This window comes from Schistocerca serialis, chromosome 1 (genome assembly GCF_023864345.2).
Source record: "Schistocerca serialis cubense isolate TAMUIC-IGC-003099 chromosome 1, iqSchSeri2.2, whole genome shotgun sequence".
Lineage (NCBI taxonomy): Eukaryota > Metazoa > Arthropoda > Insecta > Orthoptera > Acrididae > Schistocerca > Schistocerca serialis.
In genome coordinates this window covers 629,732,102-629,755,601 of record NC_064638.1, presented here as the reverse complement: position 1 = coordinate 629,755,601, position 23,500 = coordinate 629,732,102, and the positions used below count along the sequence as shown (strand labels likewise).

Below are 23,500 nucleotides of genomic sequence, written 5' to 3'. Positions count from 1 at the left end.
GTGGTACGTAACGTTCCCTCCGCCAAACACCGTTTGGTGGCTTGCGGAGTATAAATTTAGATGTAGATCCTAAGGCTCATATCATCTCAGTGTAAGCCAGCCATTTAAGGACATATATAGTTGGGCATAGCATACAAATATCAAGTTGTAATTCTGCGTGAACCATTTAATGAAACATCATCCTGCTGTGTATAAGCTGACTGGCACATTCACCCTGTGAATAGCGCAATCACAAGGCTGCAGTTATAAATAATTGACGATCTCCAGGTCGCCGGAGACAGCGTGCTAAGAGCGCTGAAATATTTTGCTTCCTGTAATGTGTCCTATAGACTAGCTTATGTTCTATAGTTTCGCCCACATTCTCGTATTTCGGGATAAAACCATATTCGAGCTCGTATTCGATACCATTTGTTTTCAGCCTCTTCGTTGCCTCTTTGCTTTACAGATGCATGTTGAAAGTAAGCCAGTCTGTAGCAGTTCTGGACGTGTGGGCTGTCGCATTGTCCTGCTGAAATTGCTGAAGTCTGTCGGAGATCACAGTGGACATGAATGGATCCAGGTGATCAGACAGGCTCAGAGGTCCCATATAACTCCATCTGCACACGCTCTGCACCATTAAAGAGCCTCCGCCAGCTTGAACAATCCCCTTCTGACATGCAGGGTCCGTGGATTCATGAGATTGTCTCCATACCCGTACACGTCCATCCGCTCGATATAATTTGAAACGAGACTCGTCGGAGCTGGCAATTTGTTTCCAGTCATCAATAGTCCAACGTCAGTGTTGATGGGCCCAGGCGAGGCGTAAAGCTTTGTGTCATGCAGTCATCAAAGGTACACGAGTGGACCTTCGGCTACGAAAGCCCATATCGATGATGCCTCGTTCGCACGCTGACACTTGTTGATGGCCGAGCATTGAAATCTACTGCAGTTTGTGGAAGGGTTGCACTTCTGTCACGTTGAACAATTCTCTTTAGCCGTCGTTGGTCCCGTTCTTGCAGGATTTTTTTCTGAGATTTGATGTTTTGCTTGATTTCTTATGTTCACAGTACACTCATGAAATGGTCTGCGGGAAACTCCCCACTTCATCGCTACATCGGAGATGCTTTGCCCCATCGCTCGTGCGCAGACTATCATCACATTCAAATTCATTTAAATCCTGATAACGTGCCATTGCAGCAGCAGAAACCGATCTAATAACTGCGCCAGACGCTTGTTTTATACAGACGTTGCCGACCGCAGCGCCGTATTCTGCCTGTTTGCATATCTCTGTTTTTGAATACGCATGCCTATATCAGTTTATTTGACGCTTCAGTGTATAAGAAGTGCAGTGTCTTGATATTTTGCTACATTTATGTAAAGGTTGCTTCCAATTTCGGATAATGTCATCAAGGTAGATATTGGGCACCCTTGTGTAACTCTTGTGTTTATTAATATTTCACTAATATTTGTTTGGCGTGCAAATATTGTGATCCTTGTATAGGCTTTTGAAGTTTTTATAAACTTGCTAAAATAGATATCCACTGCTTTTCATTATTGTCCAAATTTTCAGTTTACTTAAATAACGCTTTCACAAAGTCTTTAAAAGCTATCTTTGTTTGCAAGTTGAATTGCCGTCTTTTTAATTCCATTCACTTGCATTTTCTCCTGAGCTAAGTATTGGAAAAAAATGCAGGAGTTTATGCGAAATGTTGGTTCAAACCCTAATTTTGTCACCAGGTTTGTAATTATACATCAGTAATCAAAATCACACAATGTGAATTACAGGCTGATCCCTTCAGTAAGATTGTGCCCTTGGATGGAACAAGGACGCGGAAGGAAACCGACCTTAACATTTTTTTTTAATTGCGATGGGATTTGGAGGTTAAATTTTACAAAAAGAGAAGCATTATGCTGTCGCTGAGCTCAAACAGACAAAGTGATATTCAGTTCTAGGTTGAAGTTATGCAGGCTCTCTACAATACGAAGAGAATCGCTCAAAACGAACAAGTCAGAACTGTCACATTTTATAACAGTACGTCAAGTTGTTTACTTTTGAATGTAACTGACTTCTAACAAGAATACCACCTGATCTTATGGCATTCTGTTATCGTGTGTGATCTGGAGAAATGCTATCCTTTAAAATTTTACAGTATATGAAGAAAAGAAATCTTTTGAATAAATCAAAATAAACATCACAAATATAGCAAAAATATTTCACTGCAAGAAACTCAATCATTATTACTTGCTTTTTAAGAGATAGAAATGTAAATCATCAAAAACTACGTGAAGTAAAGCGGCCATTTTTGTCGTTGAGGTCAACAATTACTCGTTGAATTGTCCCAGCTGGAATAACACCAATTTCTTAATGAATTTGGTATTTTAATTTGTACTGCAATCTTGACTTAGTTGTGGAGAAAGACAACAACACTCAGTGGTCTACACAAATGGATGCCGGCAAAAGCTCTTATGGTTGCAGTAGACAAATCGGTTCCCTTAATCTACTTCACACATTATTGAACAGGAATGCGCCAAGACGTTAACGTAGGGATGTACAAACTGGCAGTAAAAATACTGGGGAATATTAATAGACAATGAACGTAAGTGGATCAGGTGCATAAAAGAAATCGTAGAAAAGACTGGAACAGGAATCAATATTCTTCGTGAAGTGTCCTACTTGAAATAGAATTTGACTGTGCAACACAGTAACTAAAATGTACAGAGCGCTGCCAGACCATATTTTGGTTTTGGGTATCTATGCTACGAGTGGACGTTACAAACACTATTCGCCCAAATTAATAGAATGCGAAATAAAGCGCTAAGAAGACACCCTGGAGCCATGAATTTGACGCTTTACAGAACCGTCGTTATATTTGCGCCGCTTGAGCCTGTCAACTACACTTAAAATATGACCAAGTGACTAATCATTCCTTCATTTAAGCAATCCGCAATATACGACTCATATCGACCCACCATTCCGTAAAGAAGTGATTTCCATCGATAACAAATATATTTATTTAAATTAGTCGTCGATAGCTCAGTCACCTGTAGTACGAGGGGCGTTCAGAAAGTAAGCTCCGATCGGTCGCGAAATGGAAACGACTACGAAAATCCGATAAAGCTTTGCACAGATGTGTTGGGTAATGTCTCTAGTATAACCCCAGTTAGCATCACGTCGCTCTTCTCATTTCTGAACTCGCAGTGAGTGCGTAAAGATGTCTAGAAAATAGTGTCTGCCGCCAAGTACGAGGACCTGGTGAGAAATTTCGCCTGAAGCTATGCAGCTAACATTACATAACTGTCGTGCTGTTTCTTCTTCAAGACAATTCTCAGCCGCATTCTGCAGGGGCAATGAAGATGCTCCTGCATCGTTTTCAAATGGAAATGTGAGATTACCCACAATACAGTCCGCAATTGTCTCCCCCTGAGTTTCATCTCTGGTCACATGAACCGCTGTCTTTGAAGACAACATTTTGACACAGACAACGAGGTGTAGGCCAGCGTGGAGAATTGGCGGAAAGCACTGGCGGCTGCCTTCTATGATGAGGCTATTGAAAAGTTGGTACAACGCTATGACAAAAGTCTAAGTCAGAACGGCGACTACGTAGAGAAGTAGCTGAAAGGTGTAGCTAATTGTTACAAGTAAAACATTTCTGATGTTCACTGTGGTTTCAATTTGGCAATCAATCGGAGCTTACTTTCTGAACAGGCCTCGTATTAACAGGTCAAAGTTGTGGACAAAATGTGCGAACTTGAAAGATAACACGACTTCTGTGTAACGGAGCAACTTCTGACAACCAAAACATTGTATACAACATGAGCTCTTGAGTAGCCGCAGAACAATGGGATTATTATACACTGCGGGTCAATATTTGACGAAGCGAACTCTAATGTTCGCACAAAAGGATTGGATTATACAAACAGTCATCGGCAGTGACAATAACATCATAGGTAGCAGTGTTGGAGAACTTAAGATACGCAGAAAGAAGCGCCAGACGATACTACTGCGGTTTAGTCGGTTTCTTGATCAGCATTATCCCTGCAAAAAAGTACACTTCCAGCGCAGTCATAACCCTTATAGATGGAGTGTGTTGAGAGTCGCATGGGGACTGGAAGCTATAGGAAAGAATGTAGTACTTCTGTGAGTGAAAGCACAAGGCAACATTTACTAAAATGAAAAGGCAGACCAAGGAAAGTCGAGCGTTAGCAATCACGCATTTATGTGTTAGCAGCTTTAAGAATTAGTCAATAGACTAACAGTCGGAAACAATCTGACTGATTGTATGAACTTAGTTACTAATGCCTAATAGATACAAAAACAGGCAACCACACAAAAAAAATTAATATGTAGACAAATCTGGCGAGCCTGGAGAAATATCACCGAAATGTGAGGCGACACTGTTACTGAAAAATATTCTCGCACAGTTTTAGTTGATAGTTTTGTAGTTGCGACTTCGCATCATCTCGTTGAAGGCAGACGTGGTAAAGTTCGCTGAAAATTGTGGCATGCAGATGCAACAGGAGACTGTAGCATCTCATCATTTCGATACAAAGTAATAGTGTAATATCCTCCTCATTCTCAAAAGGAAAGTCCTATGACGCCGCTTAATGGAAAAGATACCGCCCTGTCAAATTACAGCTGTATAAAGGTCGTTGATGAATGGATTAGGATTCCTGTCTGCCCACTACCGGTAACCATTTCTTTTTACATATCTTATAAGACGAATATAAGCTTAGAATCACGAAAGGATATTGCACACGTGGAAGAGAGACGTGAGAACCAAATGTGGATTCTGACCACAATTTATTGGTTATAAGCAACAGATTAAAACTGAAAAAATTGCATAAACACAGGAAAATCCGAGAGATAGGGAGTTTTAGGTAACGACTAACTGAAACGGGGAAGAGGGGGGGGGGGGGGGGGGAGAATACCAGAGAAGATGAATGGGTAGTTTGGAGACCTGAAATAGTGAAGGCAGCAGGCGATCAAATGGGCAGAAAGACCTTTTGAATAAGGCGTACCAGTACATATTTCAAAAGCTCTTGTTTGTCTATCGCTCTGTGTATTCCCAATACCTTTTTTGTATGAGATGAATGGGAAGTGTAAAAATCCTAGAGAGTAGACTTTCTGCAAAGAAAGCTAAAAATACTTCAGGAAGGAACAACGGGCTATTGTGAAAAAGTGCGACTGTTGCTACATGGAATTAATAGCAACACAAAAACGAAATTTCTTGCCATCCGATTTTGTTACTGATACAGAACCGGTATTTTATGAAGCAATCAGATCACAAACATGAAGTAACAGATTCAGTATCAACGTGTTTTGAGGAGTTACGTGCATCTGCATCGATTAAAATCTAGGGCTCATTGAAAATGAGTGTCGGGGGACGAGGTAGAACATTTCTGAGTGACGCACTCGTAATTAGTTACACGTCTGAAAAACGGACAAGGCGAAAAACATTGTTTTGCAGCTCCCCGAGAAGACATATCCTGGAACGTTTGTCGATGATAGTGTGAGACAAAATACAGTATAATGGCATTAATGTGCTAAAGGAATTAAATGAATTTGTCAACTACAGCACCACTTGAATGGTACTCTATGTCGGAAGTATTTACATTTCGGGACAGTCAGGCCCAGTGTTTGTCCACTGTAATGGTCTGACACGCTTCTTGGATATGACCCTGAACGCCATGGATAAGGTTAAACAACCGCTTGAGTACCGCTATTGATCACAAGTTGCCACTGTGTTACTTCATCTGAAAAGATTCGATAATCTTGGTTTACATTTACTAACACATGACGATGAATGAATGACAATATATCTGCATTTTTTGACGTCTTAGTAAACGAATGGAAGGAAAAGTGGAGCTGTGGACTTAGGGATATCGTAGGCGAATCAAATTAATACACGTAGCGGATGCAATATCTGAGCGGCTGGAGAGGACAAAGCTATTCCATTCATTTCCGTACACGACCATGTCATCCCATCTTTCCCTCCCCATCTGAAATCTCCACATAGTACTCCAGACAGACCACTCGGACACTGCTGAATAACCGTCTTCCTATAGCCCATTATTCCACCTATTTATTTCCCAAATATTTACCCTCTTGTGCAACTCCCTAACAACATAACCACAATATTTTTCTTCTTCAGTAAACAATGTAAGTTTCCTTATTACTTTTAATGTAAATGATCAAAAAATCGTCTCATTAAAGTTAAATCGTGAAATGGCAATCATCTTAATTCTCTTTAGCCCGCATCTCGTGGTCGTGCGGTAGCGTTCTCGCTTCCCACGCCCGGGTTCCCGGGTTCGATTCCCGGCGAGGTCAGGGATTTTCTCTGCCTCGTGATGGCTGGGTGTTGTGTGCTGTCCTTAGGTTAGTTAGGTTTAAGTAGTTCTAAGTTCAAGGGGACTTATGACCACAGCAGTTGAGTCCCATAGTGCTCAGAGCCATTTGAACCATTTTGAATGCTCTTTACTTTATATTTTTGAAGTTTGTAGATACTATTTGTTTTCAAAATCACTTGGCTGAAGAGCTGGAAAATTATCAGCCCGTTCCCCGCTCCTGTGTAGTGAGGCCATAAAATAACAGATAAAAACGAAAGTAAAAAACGCATGCAATCATTACAGTTCCACAAAAGTGTCCTGTCTTCTGCCCAGCCCTTTTCATCACTTCTTCCATCTTTCTGCAGATCAAGAGCGTTCTTGATTGTTTCTTGACTGAAAACGCATGTGATGGGGTTACTCACAAGCTGGATCACCAAGAGATATCATCAACGAAACAGAGAATCTTATTGAAGCCATCTGCAACGCAAAACCTCAGAGATACTTCAAACGATAATTTGATTTTGCTTTTTCACGTGAAGAATACGGTTACAGCTTGGATCGCAAAGACGATTCTCCTTTATTTTTTGGCGGATTGCGGGGGCGGAGAATTGGATCAGCGATGTGACTGTAACGACATGAATCTGAAATATTTGGCTTGTGCCTATATTAACCAGGAATGACGTAACATTTTTTTTAATACTGCTGATTCTTGGATGATGCGGCATTTTTATTGTCCACCAGTGTATTTTGGGAAGTATTGAGCGTGATCTCATACAGACCGGATTTCGCGTCAATATTGACCTAGCTATCATTAGTCAACAGGATTACACCTAAATAGCCTGTCTCTGATATTAGTGGATAAGCAGTCAAACCACTGGTGCAGAGTTAGCGGCAAAACATTTTGTTCGACATCAAGTAGGTATTTGTGAAATATGTTAATAAGGTATAGCAATCTCATCTATCAAAACTGAGTACGAGAATTAGACGTCTCTGAAAATTCGATTCACACCGACCTGTAAGGTCGCTTGGAGATGGAAAAGCTTTGTTCTTACTGAGTCTCACACTCCTTGTCAAACAGCATGTTAACTATGATAACTTCCTGGCAGGTTAAAACTGTGTGCCGGACCGAGAGTAGAACTCGGGACCTTTGCTCGCGAAAAGCAGAGTGAAAATTTCATTCTGCCAGCATGTTAATTAATTGCAAAACGAGTGCTACGTTTCCCAAACGGATATCTCGCATTTATAAAGCACAGAACTGGTGACAAATGCCGCATACGATTTTTAGCTTGCGCATTGCAACTCGCAGAACATTTCTTGCATCGAAGCACCTTTATGTGTAAACGTGTTTGGTACACTTGAATATCTGGGTCACCCACCTCATGACTATAGCACTGTCCTCCTCCATGCCACTCCCGAGCTGCCGACTACCCGCCAGCGACTGCGAATTCAGTAGCGCCGGCTGCTACCGTGGGCGTCTACAGCCTGCCTAGGCGCATCCTCGCGGCGATCTGAGCAAACACTTCTGCGGAGGAGCTGACAGCCAGTCCTGCTACGAGACAAGGCTTTTATAACTGTCCCACCAGTTATTAGTAACTCACATCGTGCGATCGCTATAAATTTTGTCCACACTCTCACGTGCATGCGGCACGCGACGGCTACGAATCGTCACGAAATTGGATGTAATTTAAAACGGTCGTAATTTCACCACTGTTTAAGATATCGCAGTGAGTGTGGTGCTTGTGTACAGATAACGGAAGAATAAGCAACGCAGTCGCCAGTAAAGGGGGAGAAAGAATGTTACGTAATTGATACTATGCTTTTCGTAAGTCTAGTACATTCACGCTGTGAGAATGTGTGTTCTGTCTAGCAGCAAAACAGTTGGGGTGTCAGGAGATCCAGTTTAATAAGGTTGAGTTGCGGATATTTTGCTCGCATGCTCTGTGTAGCCCGTAATCGGCGAAGGATGTTAAACGTCAAAAGTAAGAAACGTAATCGTCACGCTCAACCAGCAATGTCTGGCAGTATCACTGAGACCATTAGTCGACTTCCATTTGTGCCTACTATGTTAATTAAGCGTCAAAGATCTTCGCTGATAACGTTTTAGAATTGATAGAGATAATTAAAAGAGAATCTTTTGTGTGTCAAAAATCTATTAAAGGCACAACTTTTCAGAAATACTTTCTGGAAATATGTGACTTACCCTATGCTCTAGCCATTTTTCATTGACCTTACGTCTATGAATTTCTTTCAGTGTTTGAGTGAAAGAAACCCTTGCCTCTCCCATTAACACTATGATTAATTACATAGTTTGTGTAGAGAGAGCAGCAGATCAAGCGCATTGAGTATTCAGGGAAGAAAAGAAAAATTTTAATATGGTGTTAATCACACAACAGATATAGGAAATGTTAATATGCTTTTAGTTAACTGTGTTCTTGATAAATTTGAATTAGTTCTACATATTAAATCTAATAATGCCCGCCGGCCGAAGTGGCCGTGCTGTTCTAGGCGCTGCAGTCTGGAACCGCGTGACCACTACGGTCGCAGGTTCGAATCCTGCCCTGGGCATGGATGTGTGTGATGTCCTTAGGTTAGTTAGGTTTAACTAGTTCTAAGTTCTAGGGGACTAATGACCTCAGAAGTTGAGTCCCATAGTGCTCATAGCCATTTGAACCATAATAATGCCCAGGTCGGGCAGAAAATACAAAGCTGGCTAAAAGATGTGGATAGCATCTAAATATTAAACTCCTAATATAGAATATGCATGGTAACAGCTGTAGAGAATTCGATTATGCCTGCCGTGACTGTTACAGAATCCCACCGTAAATTGTGTGAAGGCAGGCCTCAAAGGCAGTTCGAACTTTACGATCGGATGCTTGTAGACATCTTAGCTATTAGTGTACAAACTTCATGAGACAGAAAATGCAGCCCACCGAAACTGAGCAAAGTAATTTGCTACAGAAGCAGAACCAGTTCTATCCTTTTGTGGTAATGACTCGTTTTTATCGCTAGGTATGTAGAGATGAACGGACAGGAAAACTATACAGCATATTGATGAACACAATCACCTACCTTTGGGTTAGTTACAGGTTACTACAGATGAACACAAAACTATGGGGAGGAGTAGGATGGGGGTGGAGAGGAGTAGGTACAGCTTCGATGTGTGTTAGTAATGACACAGATCTGCAATCTAGTACCTCTACTGTTGATGATTACTGCACAGCTGCAGTGCTGATGCTCACATTAAAACTTCTAGTGGTATGCAGCTGTATACCGCCCACTAGACAGTGATATCGAAGTTTTTTCACAGGTCTTACAAAAAATCTAGCTAAATACAGGATATCGGTATTAATTTCTGGATACAAATTTTGACGTGGAGTAACGATAAAGACACATTAACAACGTAACCTGCCTAATTCCTAAGATAATATTATCACTTCCCTCTGAAGGGATCTAGGAAATACCGTTTAGATCCTAGAGACGATCAAGAGAAACTCCGGATCTAAACTTCCCAAGATTAGAGAGGGGGCGACATAGCTTTATGTGACGGCCATGAGCGTCAGCAGGAATTTATCCAGGAGTGGGGCGAGGAAGGACAAGACTAAAATTGTTTCGAGACGTGTCAAGACACACACAACGTAAATCTACAATTGTAACAATGTTGTGAAAAGGAAAGTTACTATTCACTGTATAGCGGAGATGCTGAGTCGCAGACAGGCACAATAAAAAGACTGTCAAGAATATAGCTTTTAGCCAGTAAGGCCTTCGTCAAAACTTGGACGACAAACAGACAAATACACACTCACGCAAACGCAACTCCCACACACATAACTGCAGTCGCAGGCAACTGAGGCTACACAATTGGCTAGACGAGATTTAGCGGGATCACGGGAACTCACTTCCAGTAGTTTAGCGAACACAGGCATTGTCTGCAGGGGAACAGCGACCGTTGGATAATAAAAATGCAGAGCAGTTACAAATCGAGTGGAACTTTTTTTTTTATTCTGACTTGTTTCACTCGACCAGCACGCTCATCTTCAGAACTACGGAAATGCAATTTGTTACACTACCATTCAACAAAATAAATTCACAGATACCTTCGCGCTATCACTTATGTTCTGTAGCGTTGGGCAATACATTACAAATATCGGGCTGTTATTTATTTATTTACTTTCATGTTCCATAGATCCTTGATGCGAGGGTATCGCTGGGATGTAGAACGTGTCAGATTATTACAGTAATAACAATGTCTAAATGGTCATGAGGCTTACAAACTGAGTCATATATAAACGGATACATGGGGTTCAAGTGATTAACCAACAACACAGATTATGGTAGTAACAATGATTATACAGACAAATTATAAGTCTCACATTCTAATACACATAAAAAACGTTCTGTCATCAATGATACGCCATTGCTACATCATCAGTTCTTATATGAATGCTTAAAATTAAATACATTGTACTAATTGTTAAATGATGTCAAAAAGTTCCTGTAAATAATAGAAAGAACTATTCAAAAGATAAACTTTCAGCAGTTTTTTTGAATTTAGTCATATCCCCAATGATTGATTTATCATGAAATGGAAGTTTGTTGTATAGTTTTATGTTGAATAATGTACTCCTTTCTGTATCATGCTGAGATTTTTTATGTCTTTGTGGAGATCATGTTTACTTCTTATATCATGATCATGATATTCTCTGTCCGTTTTGTAAATTGTATGACTATTGCTCACAAAGCACATTCGTGAAAAAAGGTACTGAGATGGCATCGTAAGGATCCTGACCTGTTTGTATAAGTTTCGTCTAGAGCATATGGGGTGCACTCTAGCCATAGTTCTGATGACTCTTTTCTGTTATCCCAAAATATCATGTCATATGTCATAAGTGGATGGAAATTTCCTAGGTGTGCAGTTTTAATTGTTCCCAAGTCACAAACAGATGAAATTGAGCGAATGGCAGATGCTGCTGAATTCAGTCTTTGACAAAGGTCGTTGACGTGAACTGACCAGTTTAGATTGTTGTTTATGTGTAATACTAGGAATTTGGAAGACTCAACTCTCAGTATTTCTTTGCCACCACATTTTATTTCAATTGCTGTTTGAAACTGAATGACTGAGTCTTGTTCACATGGAGTGAAAGATCATTTGAAGTGAACCAATCTAGAGTTTCTTTGAATACAGTGGTTGCAGTGTTTTCTAGACTGCAATAGGGTGTTTTGTCAATCATAATGGTTGTGCCATCAGCAAACAGTGTGAAGTGTGCTTTTTGTGTCATACCACATGGCAGATCATTGATAAAGGTGAGGAAGAGCAATGGACCCAGCACTGAGCCTTCTGGCACTTTACATTTTACTGTGTCCCAGTCAGAGTAAGTAGATGCCATTGCAGAATTGTTCAGTACTACCTTCTACCTTCTGTCATCCCTAGTTCTCAGCCTTCATAAGTAGAGTTTTGTGATCTACACTGTCGAATGCTTTAGACAGATCACAGAAGATTCCAATTGGTGACATTTTATTGTTTATGGATTCAAGGAGTTAGTTGAAAAATGAGAAAATGGCGTGTTCAATTAAAGTACCCTTTTCGAATCCAAACTGATATTTGATAACAATTTTATTTTTTTGAAAGATGATCCATGATTCTTTTGAATATCAGTTTCTCTAGGATTTTAGAGACTTGTTAACAATGAAATAGGCTGGTATTGGAAACATCATTTTTTCACCTTTTTTGAACATTGGTTTTACAATTGCATATTTGAGTCTTTTGGGGGCAGTACCTTGATTTACGGACTCATTAAATTTGTGACACAGAACTTCAACACTAAATCTGCAGCAGTTGATAGATATATTATCCATGCCAGTGGAATTTTTATTTCTCATTTGCCTTGTTACCTTCTCAGTATCTTCGGTTGTAATATAGAGTACATGCATCTGATTAATTTTGTTCAGCACTATTTTTGTAGAATAATCATTGCTTCAACTCTAGTCCCTTTACAACCAATTTGATCTGCTACTGTTAAAAATGGTCATTAATACTGCCAACTATATCGCCTTCATCTACCATGTTTCCATTATTACACACTTCGATACTGTCTGCATCTTCTGTAATTTTTCCTGTCTCCCTTTTGACCACATTCTAAATAGTTTTTATTTTATTATTTGAATTGTTAATTTCAGATTTAATAAACATGCACTTGGATTTTTAATGACACTCTTTAGGATGCTACAGTATAATTTGTAGTGTTCCCTATCCTGATGTTTGTTAGAATTTCTGAGTGAGATATAAAGCATTCTCTTTGTTCTACAGGATGTTTTGATTCCCTTAGTGAGCCATTGTCTCCTGTAATCACTCAGACTGGAGCGTTTTGAAATTCTTTTGGGAAACACAGCATCAAAAATGGTAACAAATTCATTCAGGAATATGTTAAATTCATCGTTGACATCTGTAGCCTGATATACTGTGTTCCATTCCAACTGCTGTAAATGGCTGCTGAAGGTTTCCAAATTCTCACTATTGATTAGTCTAAAAGCTCTACTGGTAAAACTACTAGCTGGACTTACATCATGCATTTTTAACAAATGTCCACCATGATCACAAAGGCCATTTAAGATTTGTGTTACATGTATGTTATCAATTCTATTATTGTCTACAAACATATTGTCAATCAGACTTGTGCAGTTCTTAGTCAACCTTGCGGGAAAGTCAACAACTGCCCTCTGATTAAAAGAGCTCATTACATTCTCAAAATCTGTTCTATCATTATCACTGGTAAGGAAATTTACATTAAAATCGCAAAGAATGATAATTTCCTTGTGTTTTGAGAACAGACGAGTTGAAAGTGATTCTATTCGTTTGAGGAATATACTAAGCTTTCTTGAGGGTGCTCTGTAAACAGTAATCACATAAACAGGCAAAGTATTAGCGTGGAGTTCAATGCAAAAAAACTCAAAATGTTGATCAACACAATAACTTTTTACATCTACAGACTTCCACACTATATTATTTTTAACATGCATTATTACTCCACCTTTATTCCTTATATTTCTAATATAATAAGCTGCTAGGTTGTACTTACATAGTTGCACCATTTCAATCTTTTCTGTCAGATGATATTCAGTAAAACGTAATATATGGGTATTGTTAATTGCATCAGTGTCATTAATGCAAACAAACAACTGGTCCAGTTTGTTTCTTAGACCCATTATATTCTGATGAATAAAAAATATTTTGTCATTTCCTAAAATCTTTGTTCTGATGTCATTGTTTTGTTGTAAATTGAAATTGGAGATTATAGGCAGAGTACCTGCAGATATTTTACTTAAATTCGTCCTGGAAGTTCTATGGGACCAAACTGCTGAGGTTATCGGTCATTAGGCTTACACACCACTTCATCTAACTTAAACTAATTCACATTAAGGACAACACAAACACCCATGCCTGAGGGAGGACTCGAACCTCCGACGGGGAGAGCCGCGCGGACCGTGGCAAGGCGCCCTGAGCGCGCGGCACGGTGGTCTTAAATGTTCATTTTCATAATCGATATTGGTTCACTCACTTCACTCACGGAAAGAGCTTGAAATTTATTTTTAAGTACCAGTTGTCCGATGGTTTCACTTTCTGGCGATTTTTATCTGCTTAACTTTTGTTTTTACGTAGTATTCTAGTCCACTCTTTTGAATTTTTAAGCGGAAAAGAATTGGACCTTTCTTTGCCTAACGGTTCACTCAGTTCTTTTCGAAGTTCAGAGATATCACTACTCAGTGCACTAATAATTAACTGAAGGCTAGAAACTCCCTTAACGTCACGTTTTCGGTCCTATAGTTCGCACACACTTTACTTTTAACGTCTTTTTTTCGTTTTTCGCTGGAACACTATTTATCTGCACACACAACGCCGCCATCCTTGCCATGTGTATAGCACTGCCGTCGCACGTAGAGTAGAGTTAAGTTCGTTGTCTATAGCTTACGTAAACTCTCTTGTCACGTACATTTTAAAATTAAACAGCAAAAAATATTAACTTCTAGAAGTGAATAAAACCTCCCTCTCCAAATGTCGCTTGTGGATGTCTATGTTGATGGCAAACATAGACAGGTTCAAATGGCTCTGAGCACTATGGGACTTATCTGCTGAGGTCATCAGTCCCCTGTAACTTAGAACTACTTAAACCTAACGAACCTAAGGACATCACACACATACACGCACGAGGCAGGATTCGAACCTGCGAGCGTAGCGGTCGCGCAGTTCCAGACTGTAGCGCCTAGAACCGCTTGGCCACTCCGGCCGTCATAGACAGGGATCGAAGGAAGGTCAGGATGAGTTATCATCCAGTTGTTTGTTGGGCAGAGCACCTTTGAGAGATGGAAATGAAATAATTTCCGCCGTTGAGGAGTTGAACAATTTGGACCAAAAGTGCCTTGATGAATTTGTATACAGTATGCCACAATGAATACAAGCATGCATTAATGCAAGAGGATGTAGATTAGATTAGATTAATACTTGTTCCATAGATCATGAATACGACACTTCGTAATGATGTGGAACGTGTCAGGTTAATAAAAGATGTCTGTACAAGATATTACATTACACAAAATATTACATGACACTAATGTTTAAGTTGTTTTTTTTCCCCTTAATTTATATCTAAAAATTCAGCCAATGAGTAGAAGGAGTTGTCATCTAGAAATTCTTTTAATTTATGTTTAAATGTTAGTAGGCTATCTGTCAGGCTTTTGATGCTGTATTGTAGGTGACCAAAGACTTTTGTGGCAGCATAATTTACCCCTTTCTGTGCCAAAGTCAGATTTAACCCTGCGTAGTGAAGATCATCCTTTCTCCTGGTGTTAAAACAGAACATGCCAGATTAGCCTATATAAAATGCAGGAATGAGTATAAAAAAGCCATCGTGGAAGCCAAAAAAGCACATAATTTCAATACCATTGATAATTCTACAAATAAGTGCAAAGCTGCATGGAAATTAATAAATGGTGTTGCTAAAGATGTAAGAAGCAAAAAAATTAATATAAGTCCCCAAAAATTCAATGATTTCTTTATTAAATCTGCTGAAAATGTAGGAAATCCTATAATCAAACCTGATATCAATTCATCAGAGTTACTTTCTAAAAATGTTTGCAGAACACCAACAGACACAGGTACGTTTATGTTCTCCGAGGTCTCACCTAGTCATGTCCTAAGCATTGTAAAACGGATGAAATCTTCAGACAGTGTAGATATATACGACGTATCCTGTAATTTACTAAAGAAAGTAATAGACTATATTGTGTACCCCTTAACATTCTGTATAAATAAATGCATATCTGAAGGATATTTTCCCGAAGAACTCAAAGTGGCTAGGGTAATTCCAATATATAAAAAGGGAGATATGAACTCACCTTGCAGTTACAGACCAATCTCCATAGTCCCAGCTTTTTCTAAAATACTGGAATGTGTAATTTACCAACAGCTATCTGTCTATTTTGAAAAATTAGGAATAATTAGTGAATCTCAGTATGGTTTTAGGAAAAAATTGTCTACTGTGGATGCTATAGACTTTGTAGTCAAATACTTACATCAAGTGTTTGAGGATAAGGGCTATGCTCAACTCACATTTTGTGATCTAAGCAAAGCTTTTGACTGTGTAAAGCATAAGCCACTCCTAGAAAAACTGGAATTCTATGGAATTAGACATAACAGCCTTAAATTAATAAAATCATATCATCAGAATCGTAAGCAAGTTGTTTGTGTAGGGAGGGAAATGTCGAGTATAGAGCAAGTCAAGGTAGGTGTTCCGCAGGGATCTGTGCTGGGCCCCTTTTTGTTCCTGATAATGATAAATGATCTGCCGTCATTTATCAAGTCCACCACTGTGTTGTATGCAGATGATACAACATTTCTTCATGCTAGTGAGGATTTCAATAGCCTTAAAACTTGTGCAGCAAAGACAATTGACCAAGCATCCTATTGGTTCAAGGCAAATGGATTCCTGCTGAATGAAAACAAAACACAGCAGATGGTCTGTAGTCTTAGAGACAAGCTTCTGTCAGATGATCCAAGTTATGTCAAATTTTTGGGGGTATACATTGATGATAAATTATCTTGGGGTCAACATGTACAATATATTAGTGGTAAATTGTCTAGAGTTATTTACCTGTTAAGGCGACTTATGGATTGTGTTCCTGAAAAATATGTTAGAACATCCTATTTTTCATTCTTTCAGAGTATAATAACATATGGAATTATTTTGTGGGGGAACTCTAGCTGTGTACATGACATATTAATACTGCAAAAAAAAGCTATTAGGATAATTACTGGTTCTGCATATAAGGCACACTGTAAACCATTGTTCTGTGAACAGAAAATCATGACTGTTATAAACTTGTACATATACTATGTTCTAATTTATACGAAGAAGAAATTACCAGAAACAAAAACCAGAGAAAATGTACACAGCCACAATACAAGAAGGAATAGGTGCCTCTATATTCCTTACCACAGGTTGTCAAAGTCACTCAACAGCTACGAAATCATGGGGTACAAATTATTTAATAAACTTCCTCAATCTGTTCAAGAATTACCTGAACAATTATTCAAACAAACAATTCATGACTGGCTAGTCCTCCACCCATTCTATGACATAAGAGAATTTATCAACTGTAATATAATACTATAATGTTAACAAGAAACCTGTTGTTTCTTTCAAACTATTAATTGTATTTTAGTATGTATATGACGTTGTCTATTGCTGTAATGGCCGAATGACAATAAAATTATTATTATTATTATTATTATTATAATTATTATTATTATTATAGCTATGAACACTGCTATTACTTTTGAACTGGGTTGGATTATTAACAACAAATTTCATAAGTGAATATATATATACTGTGAGGTTACTGTGAGGATCCCTAGATCCTTAAATAGATGTCTGCAGGATGACCATGGGTGGGCTCCAGCAATTATTCTGATTACATGTTTTTGAGCAATGAATACTTTTCTACTCAACAATGAATTACCCCAGAATATGATGCCATACGAAAGCAGTGAATGAAAGTAGGCATAGTAAGCTAATTTACTGAGATTCTTATCACCAAAATTTGCAATAACCCTAATAGCATATGTAGCTGAACTCAGACGTTTCAGCAGACTATCAATGTGTTGCTTCCAGTTTAACCTCTCATCAATGGACACACCTAAAAATTTTGAAAATTCTACCTTAGCTACAGACTTCTGTTCAAAGTCTATATTTATTATTGGAGTTGTGCCATTTACTGTATGGAACTGTATATACTGTGTTTTATCAAAATTTAAAGAGAGTCTGTTTGCTGAGAATCACTTAATAATTTTGTGAAAAACATCATTTACAATTACATCACTTAGTTCTTGGTTTTTGGATGTTATTACTATACTTGTATCATCAGCAAAAAGAACTAACTTTGCATCTTCATCAATGTGGAATGGTAAGTCACTAATGTATATCAAGAACAGTAAAGGACCTAAGACCAAACCCAGTGGGACCCCGTACTTGATAGCCCCCCAATCTGAGGAATCAGCTGTTATTTTAACATTACATAAACCACTTATTTCAACTTTCTGCATTCTTCCAGTTAAGTATGAATTAAACCATTTGTGCACTGCCCCACTCAAACCATAATGATTTAGCTTATCTAAAAGAATACTGAGTATTAGAGGTACCAGTGTGTACAGCAATCTTGACCACCACCTGTGAAGGTCTCGATGTATGGTGGTACAAAATGCAATGTGTGGTTTTCATGAGCAATAATAAGGGTGTAAATGATGTTTATGTTGATCTCTATTCTAATCTTCTGTACAGGTTACGGAACACTCGGAACCAAGGTGATGCAAAACTTTTTTTGATGTGTGTATTAGGGATGTGGTGCGCTCGAAGTAATTTTAGGATATCCCCCACATAAAATGTTATTAATTAATGTATGAATAAGAGACACTCAACATTCCCTACTGAATACGTATTAGTCTGTGTACACCAGGTTTACAACAGTTTCTAAACACTAAATGTTAGTTGTGCTTCAGGCTCATATGCTTCCAATTGCATTCTATTTCCATGTCAATGAACAGGAGTTCATGATTTTGTGCACTAAGATTAATCATTTTTTGGCAACAAAATATTGTTGTATGGCTGCTGTTAGCATCTGCTCCCTTGAAAAACAGTTCAGTTCAGTATACTTCAACCCAAATGAAAGGATAAGATTGCTTCTTCACTTTGCTCTGCTCGATGGAGTCACACAGTTGATCAGATGCTTGGAACATGCTGTCTGGGAGAAAATGTTTTTCATTGTAGTTCAATTAAAATTACTTGACAATTGACATTACACATGTCATAGTTAATTTCCTCCAGTCAGAGAACTCAGTGTCATGCTCGAATTCTTTGCCATTGCCAAAATGTCACAACAATTAGTTCACTTCCATTTCCTTGTCCAGCTTTCTTTCTTGATGTGTTTGGATCCCAAATCCTGTTCCTAGCCCTTTTATTTCATATTTCACCTCACATGATAACCACACCAAAAACAATACGATGCTAACAAAATACACATGTTTCATACACAGCCCTAACAAAGCACTATTGGATCCTTCCTGACAAGATGTGATTTAGCGTGATTTAAACATTTATTATAATCACAGAGATTGGCTTACTTTATATAAGAGACCAGGAGACACCGGTAGGTTTCAGATTGATTATAGAATGGTTAGACAGAGATTTAGTAACCAGATTTTAAATTCTAAGACGTTTTCAGGGGCAGATGTGGACTCTGACCACAATTTATTGGCTATGAACTGTAGATTAAAAACAATAAAAAAAAAATTGGAAAAAGGTAGGAAATTAAGGAGATGGGACCTGGATAAGTTGAAAGAACCAGAGATTGTGGAAAGCTTCAGAGGAAGCATTACACAATGTTTGACTAGAAAAGGAGGAAGTAATAAAGTAGAAGATGAAGGGGTAGCCTTAAGAGATGAAATAATGAAGGCAGCAGAGGATCAAATAGGCAATAAGAAAGGCCTAGTAGGAATCCTTGGGTAGCACAAGAGATATTGAATTTAACTGATCTGAGGAGAAAATTTAGAAATGCAGCAAATGAAGCAGATGAACATGAATACAAACGCTTAAAAAATGAGGCTGACGGGAAGTGCAAAATTGCTAAGCAGTAATGGCTAGAGGACAAATGTAAGGATTTAGAAGCATATTTCGCTAGGGGAAAGATAAATACTACCTACAGGATAATTAAAGAGGTCTTTGGGGAAAAGAGAAGCAGCTGTATGAATATCAAGAGGTGATATGGTAAACCACTCTTAATCAAAAAAAGGAAAGCTGAAAGGTGGAAGGAGTATATAGAGAGGACCTATACAGGATAGATGAACTTGAAAGCGATATTATACTATGGGAAGTGGATGTAGGTTAAGATGAGATGGGAGAGATGATACTGTGAGAAGAATTTGACAAACCTCTGAAAGATATGAAACAAGTCCCAAGGAGCAGACGACATTCTGTCAGAAACAGATTGCCTTGAGAAAGCCAGGACAAAACTCTTCCATCTGGTGTGCAAGATGTATGAGACAGGAGAAATACCCTTAAACTCCCAGAAGAATGCAGTAACTCCAATTCCAAAGAAAGCTGGTGCTGATAGGTGTGAAAATGACCAAGTTGTCAGTTTAATAATTTATAGTTGAAAATAATAACATGAATTATTTACTGAAGAAAGGAATAGGCATGAAAGGGAAGCAGTGGTTGAAAAGAGAGTGAGATGGTTTCAAGAATTTCAAGAATTTCAAGAATTTTATTCACCATAGATCATTTTACAATGATATTGGCTTCGTCATACAAGATGTACTAGTACATACAGAATAACAAAATAAACTTCTGTCAATACATTATAAATACATTTGAAGCATGGCAGTGTACCAAATTACAAAGAATAGCTTTTAAAAGCTAACGCAACAAGCTATCTTATAATCTAATATAATAAGGTATTTTATTGTTTATAGTATAAACTTTGTAATTACACACGATTAACCACAGCACAAAATAATATGTTTAACTACAGACAACTTTTAAATGCTTATATTCTCCTCAGGCATCTCAAAGAATTCTTTAATGTCATAGAATGGATGATCTGACAGCCAGCTGTACCACTTAATTTTAAAAGAATTTGTATCCATAGACTGAACATGAATTGGCAGTTTATTGAACATTTTGAGTGGGTTAACTTTGTGGGAATTTCCTGTTCTCGCTAATCTGTGGTGCGGTATGTCTAAACTACCGTTCGCTCTGGTGTTGTGTTCGTGTATTTCCTTTCTGGCAATAAATTCTGAAATATTATTTTTAATATAGAGTACAGACACATAGATGCATAAATTTATAATTGTAAGTATTCTGAGTCTGGAGAAAAGAGGACGACAGTGCTCCCTATGACCTTTTTTTGTAATTTCAATACGTTTTTTATGTGAGGGGAGTGCCCCCATATAATAAGACCATATAAAATATGTGACTGGAATAGCCCAAAGTATGTCACCCTGAGGTACTCCAAGCTCACTACCTCCCTTAGTTTCAAGAGAAGATATGCCACCCGAGATATTTTTTCACATACATGATTGACATGTTCCTCCCAATATAGTTTTGAGTCAATGTGAAAACCTAAGAGTTTTACTGACTTATTGCCTACTTCATTTGATGTTCCCATTAAAAGTTGTTGTATTTTGTAAGGGTTGCATAGGAGCTTATTGGCTGCAAACCAGTCCAGGGCCTTATCTAGTGTTTCTTTTGTTAGGTTATTCAGATCTGAAATGTTCTGATGTGTGGTAAGTAGTGTTGTATCGTCAGCATAACACACAACAGGGTGAGCTATATTTTTAGGTAAATCATTAATAGCGACAATGAAGAAGAAGGGTCCAAGGATAGACCCATGTGGTACACCTGTGCTGATTTCCATGATGGAAGAATTTAAATTTCTGACTGAAACGAATTGCTTTCGGTTACTTAAATAAGAATTTATCACAGATAAAGTTCTCCCTCTCACCCCATAAAACTCTAGTTTCCCCAGTAATATGTCAACAGGAACGCAATCGAAAGCTTTGCTTAGGTCACATAATACCAGTGATACCATGTTATTATTTTCAAAAGCTGTTAAGGTTTGATCAATGATTTCCAAGATGGCCCCTGTTGTGTTCTTCCCTTTTCGAAAGCCAAACTGATTGTTACATAGGATATTGTGTTTTTCAAAGAAGTTGCTTATTTGTGTGTGTATCAGTGCCTCAAATACCTTTGAGAATATTGGAACAATGGAGACTGGTCTGTAGCTTTGGGGGAGACGTTTGTCTCCTTTTTTAAAAACTGGGACAACTTTTGATACCTTGAGTGCATCCGGAAAAACTCCAAATTCTACACATTTATTAAAAATATAAGCTAATGGTTTGGCGATTGAGTGTATTGTCTTTTTAATTATGTTATTTAATAACCAATAACAGTCCATACTTTTAGAACCTGAAAATTTGTAGCCTATCCCCAATGTTTTTCAATGTGTACATTGAACAAGCAGTAAAGGAAACAAAAGAACAATTGGAGTGGGAACTAAAGTACAATCATGTAACTAATGAGGAAGTACTGTATAGAATTGGGGTGACAAGGAATTTGTGGCACAACTTGGCCAAGAGAAGGGATCAATTGGTAGTATGCACTCTGAAACATAAAGGATCACAAATTTAGTACTGGAGGGAAATATGGACAGTAAAAATCATAGAGAGAGACCAAGATGAAGACAGTAAGCAGATTCAGAAAGACGTAGGTTGCAATAGTTATTCAGAGATGAAGAGGCTTCCACAGAGTAGAGAAGCATGGAGAGCTGCATCAAACCAGTCTTTGGACTGAAGACCACAACAGCAACAATAGATAAGCTTCACATGACATTGCATGAAGCTGAATTTTTGACGGCTGTTAACTAATCATTGTGACTGAGACACCAGTCATAAATATAACAGCCATTTGCTGTACAGTGGCATAGCATGGTGGTTAACATGTAAACTTGACATGTAGCATGTAAAAGGTTTGAATCTTGTCAAATGCAGCAAAAGTTCTTATTTTTCTAATTTATATCAAAAGATTTTCAATGATATTTTTATTCAGTTAATTGGTTGAACTGTAAGTTTTTTATCATCATCATATTGACTTTTTTGTTTGCTATTATATTTCTTCCTATCATTTTTTTCATTTGGATTCTGTTTGTGTTGCCTACAATCAGCAACCAAGTGCCATCCAGGTATTGGTTGGTATTGCCACATCCCATGTAGCCAGTGTGAGGATAGTTTCAGGTAGCCAATGACAGTGAGGGCTTTTAGCACTAAAACTGAAATTTTTCTGTTGAATATGGCTGAATTTAGTTCTGCAGCAGATCATTGATTACTGTTTTCTCAGTTGCATTGCACATTACAGTGTTGTGGTTAGATTAGGACACAAGTTTAAATGCAGGGCTACAAAACCCATAACCTGCTACAGCTCAGTCATTGGTCACTTAAAATCAGCTGTCAACATAGCATCTCCAATTTCCATCACATCTCACACTGGCCACTTCCAGCATTGCTCCGTGTTAAACATTAACAGCATTTGTGAAGTGACTCGCTATGCTTGTGTGTCCTGTAGAACTGAGCAGTAGGTGGCAGTGGATATGGCAACACTGTAGCAGCAAGTGACAGACATCAACTGTCAAGTAATTTTAATTGGACCACACTCACCATTGGTTCACAAGCACTCTCACTTTTCATGTACTCTCCATTTGTTCATGAACATAATCTGCCAAACAATTTCATTTCCTACAACATCCACCTCACTGGTATTTTCATAAAAATGCAACACAGTTGCAACATTTATGCCATGAGGAGCAACAATACAGTTATTGCCTGTAGGAACAGGTGTATCATTTGGGACATCATACACCAAATGTACTTCACTATTCTTTGTGATATCGTGAGTGGAACTGTCACATGGACTCTTTACAATCATGCATATAATCATGCTATTGGAAACTGACTTCGAACTACATCAATAATTGAAGGTGGCTCACTATGGACCTGATCTACTAGTAAAACATTATCACTAGATGTAAAATCCCTTATAATACTTGTACTTTCAGAGCAGTTTACCTTTAACAGAAGCTGCACCTGCACCTTGTCATA

General features: G+C 38.3%; 1 protein-coding gene across 1 annotated transcript in view; it reads right to left on the bottom strand.

Moving 5' to 3' along the window:
* Positions 1-7,732, bottom strand: part of LOC126457958 (ATP-sensitive inward rectifier potassium channel 12-like) — a 155,886-nt gene extending 148,154 nt beyond the window's left edge. Inside the window, exon 1 of the mRNA XM_050094696.1 lies at positions 7,683-7,732. Within this exon, the coding sequence (XP_049950653.1) occupies positions 7,683-7,711 (29 nt within the window). The 5' untranslated portion in view covers positions 7,712-7,732. The remainder of the gene's footprint in view (positions 1-7,682) is intronic.
* Positions 7,733-23,500: the final 15,768 nt, after the last annotated feature.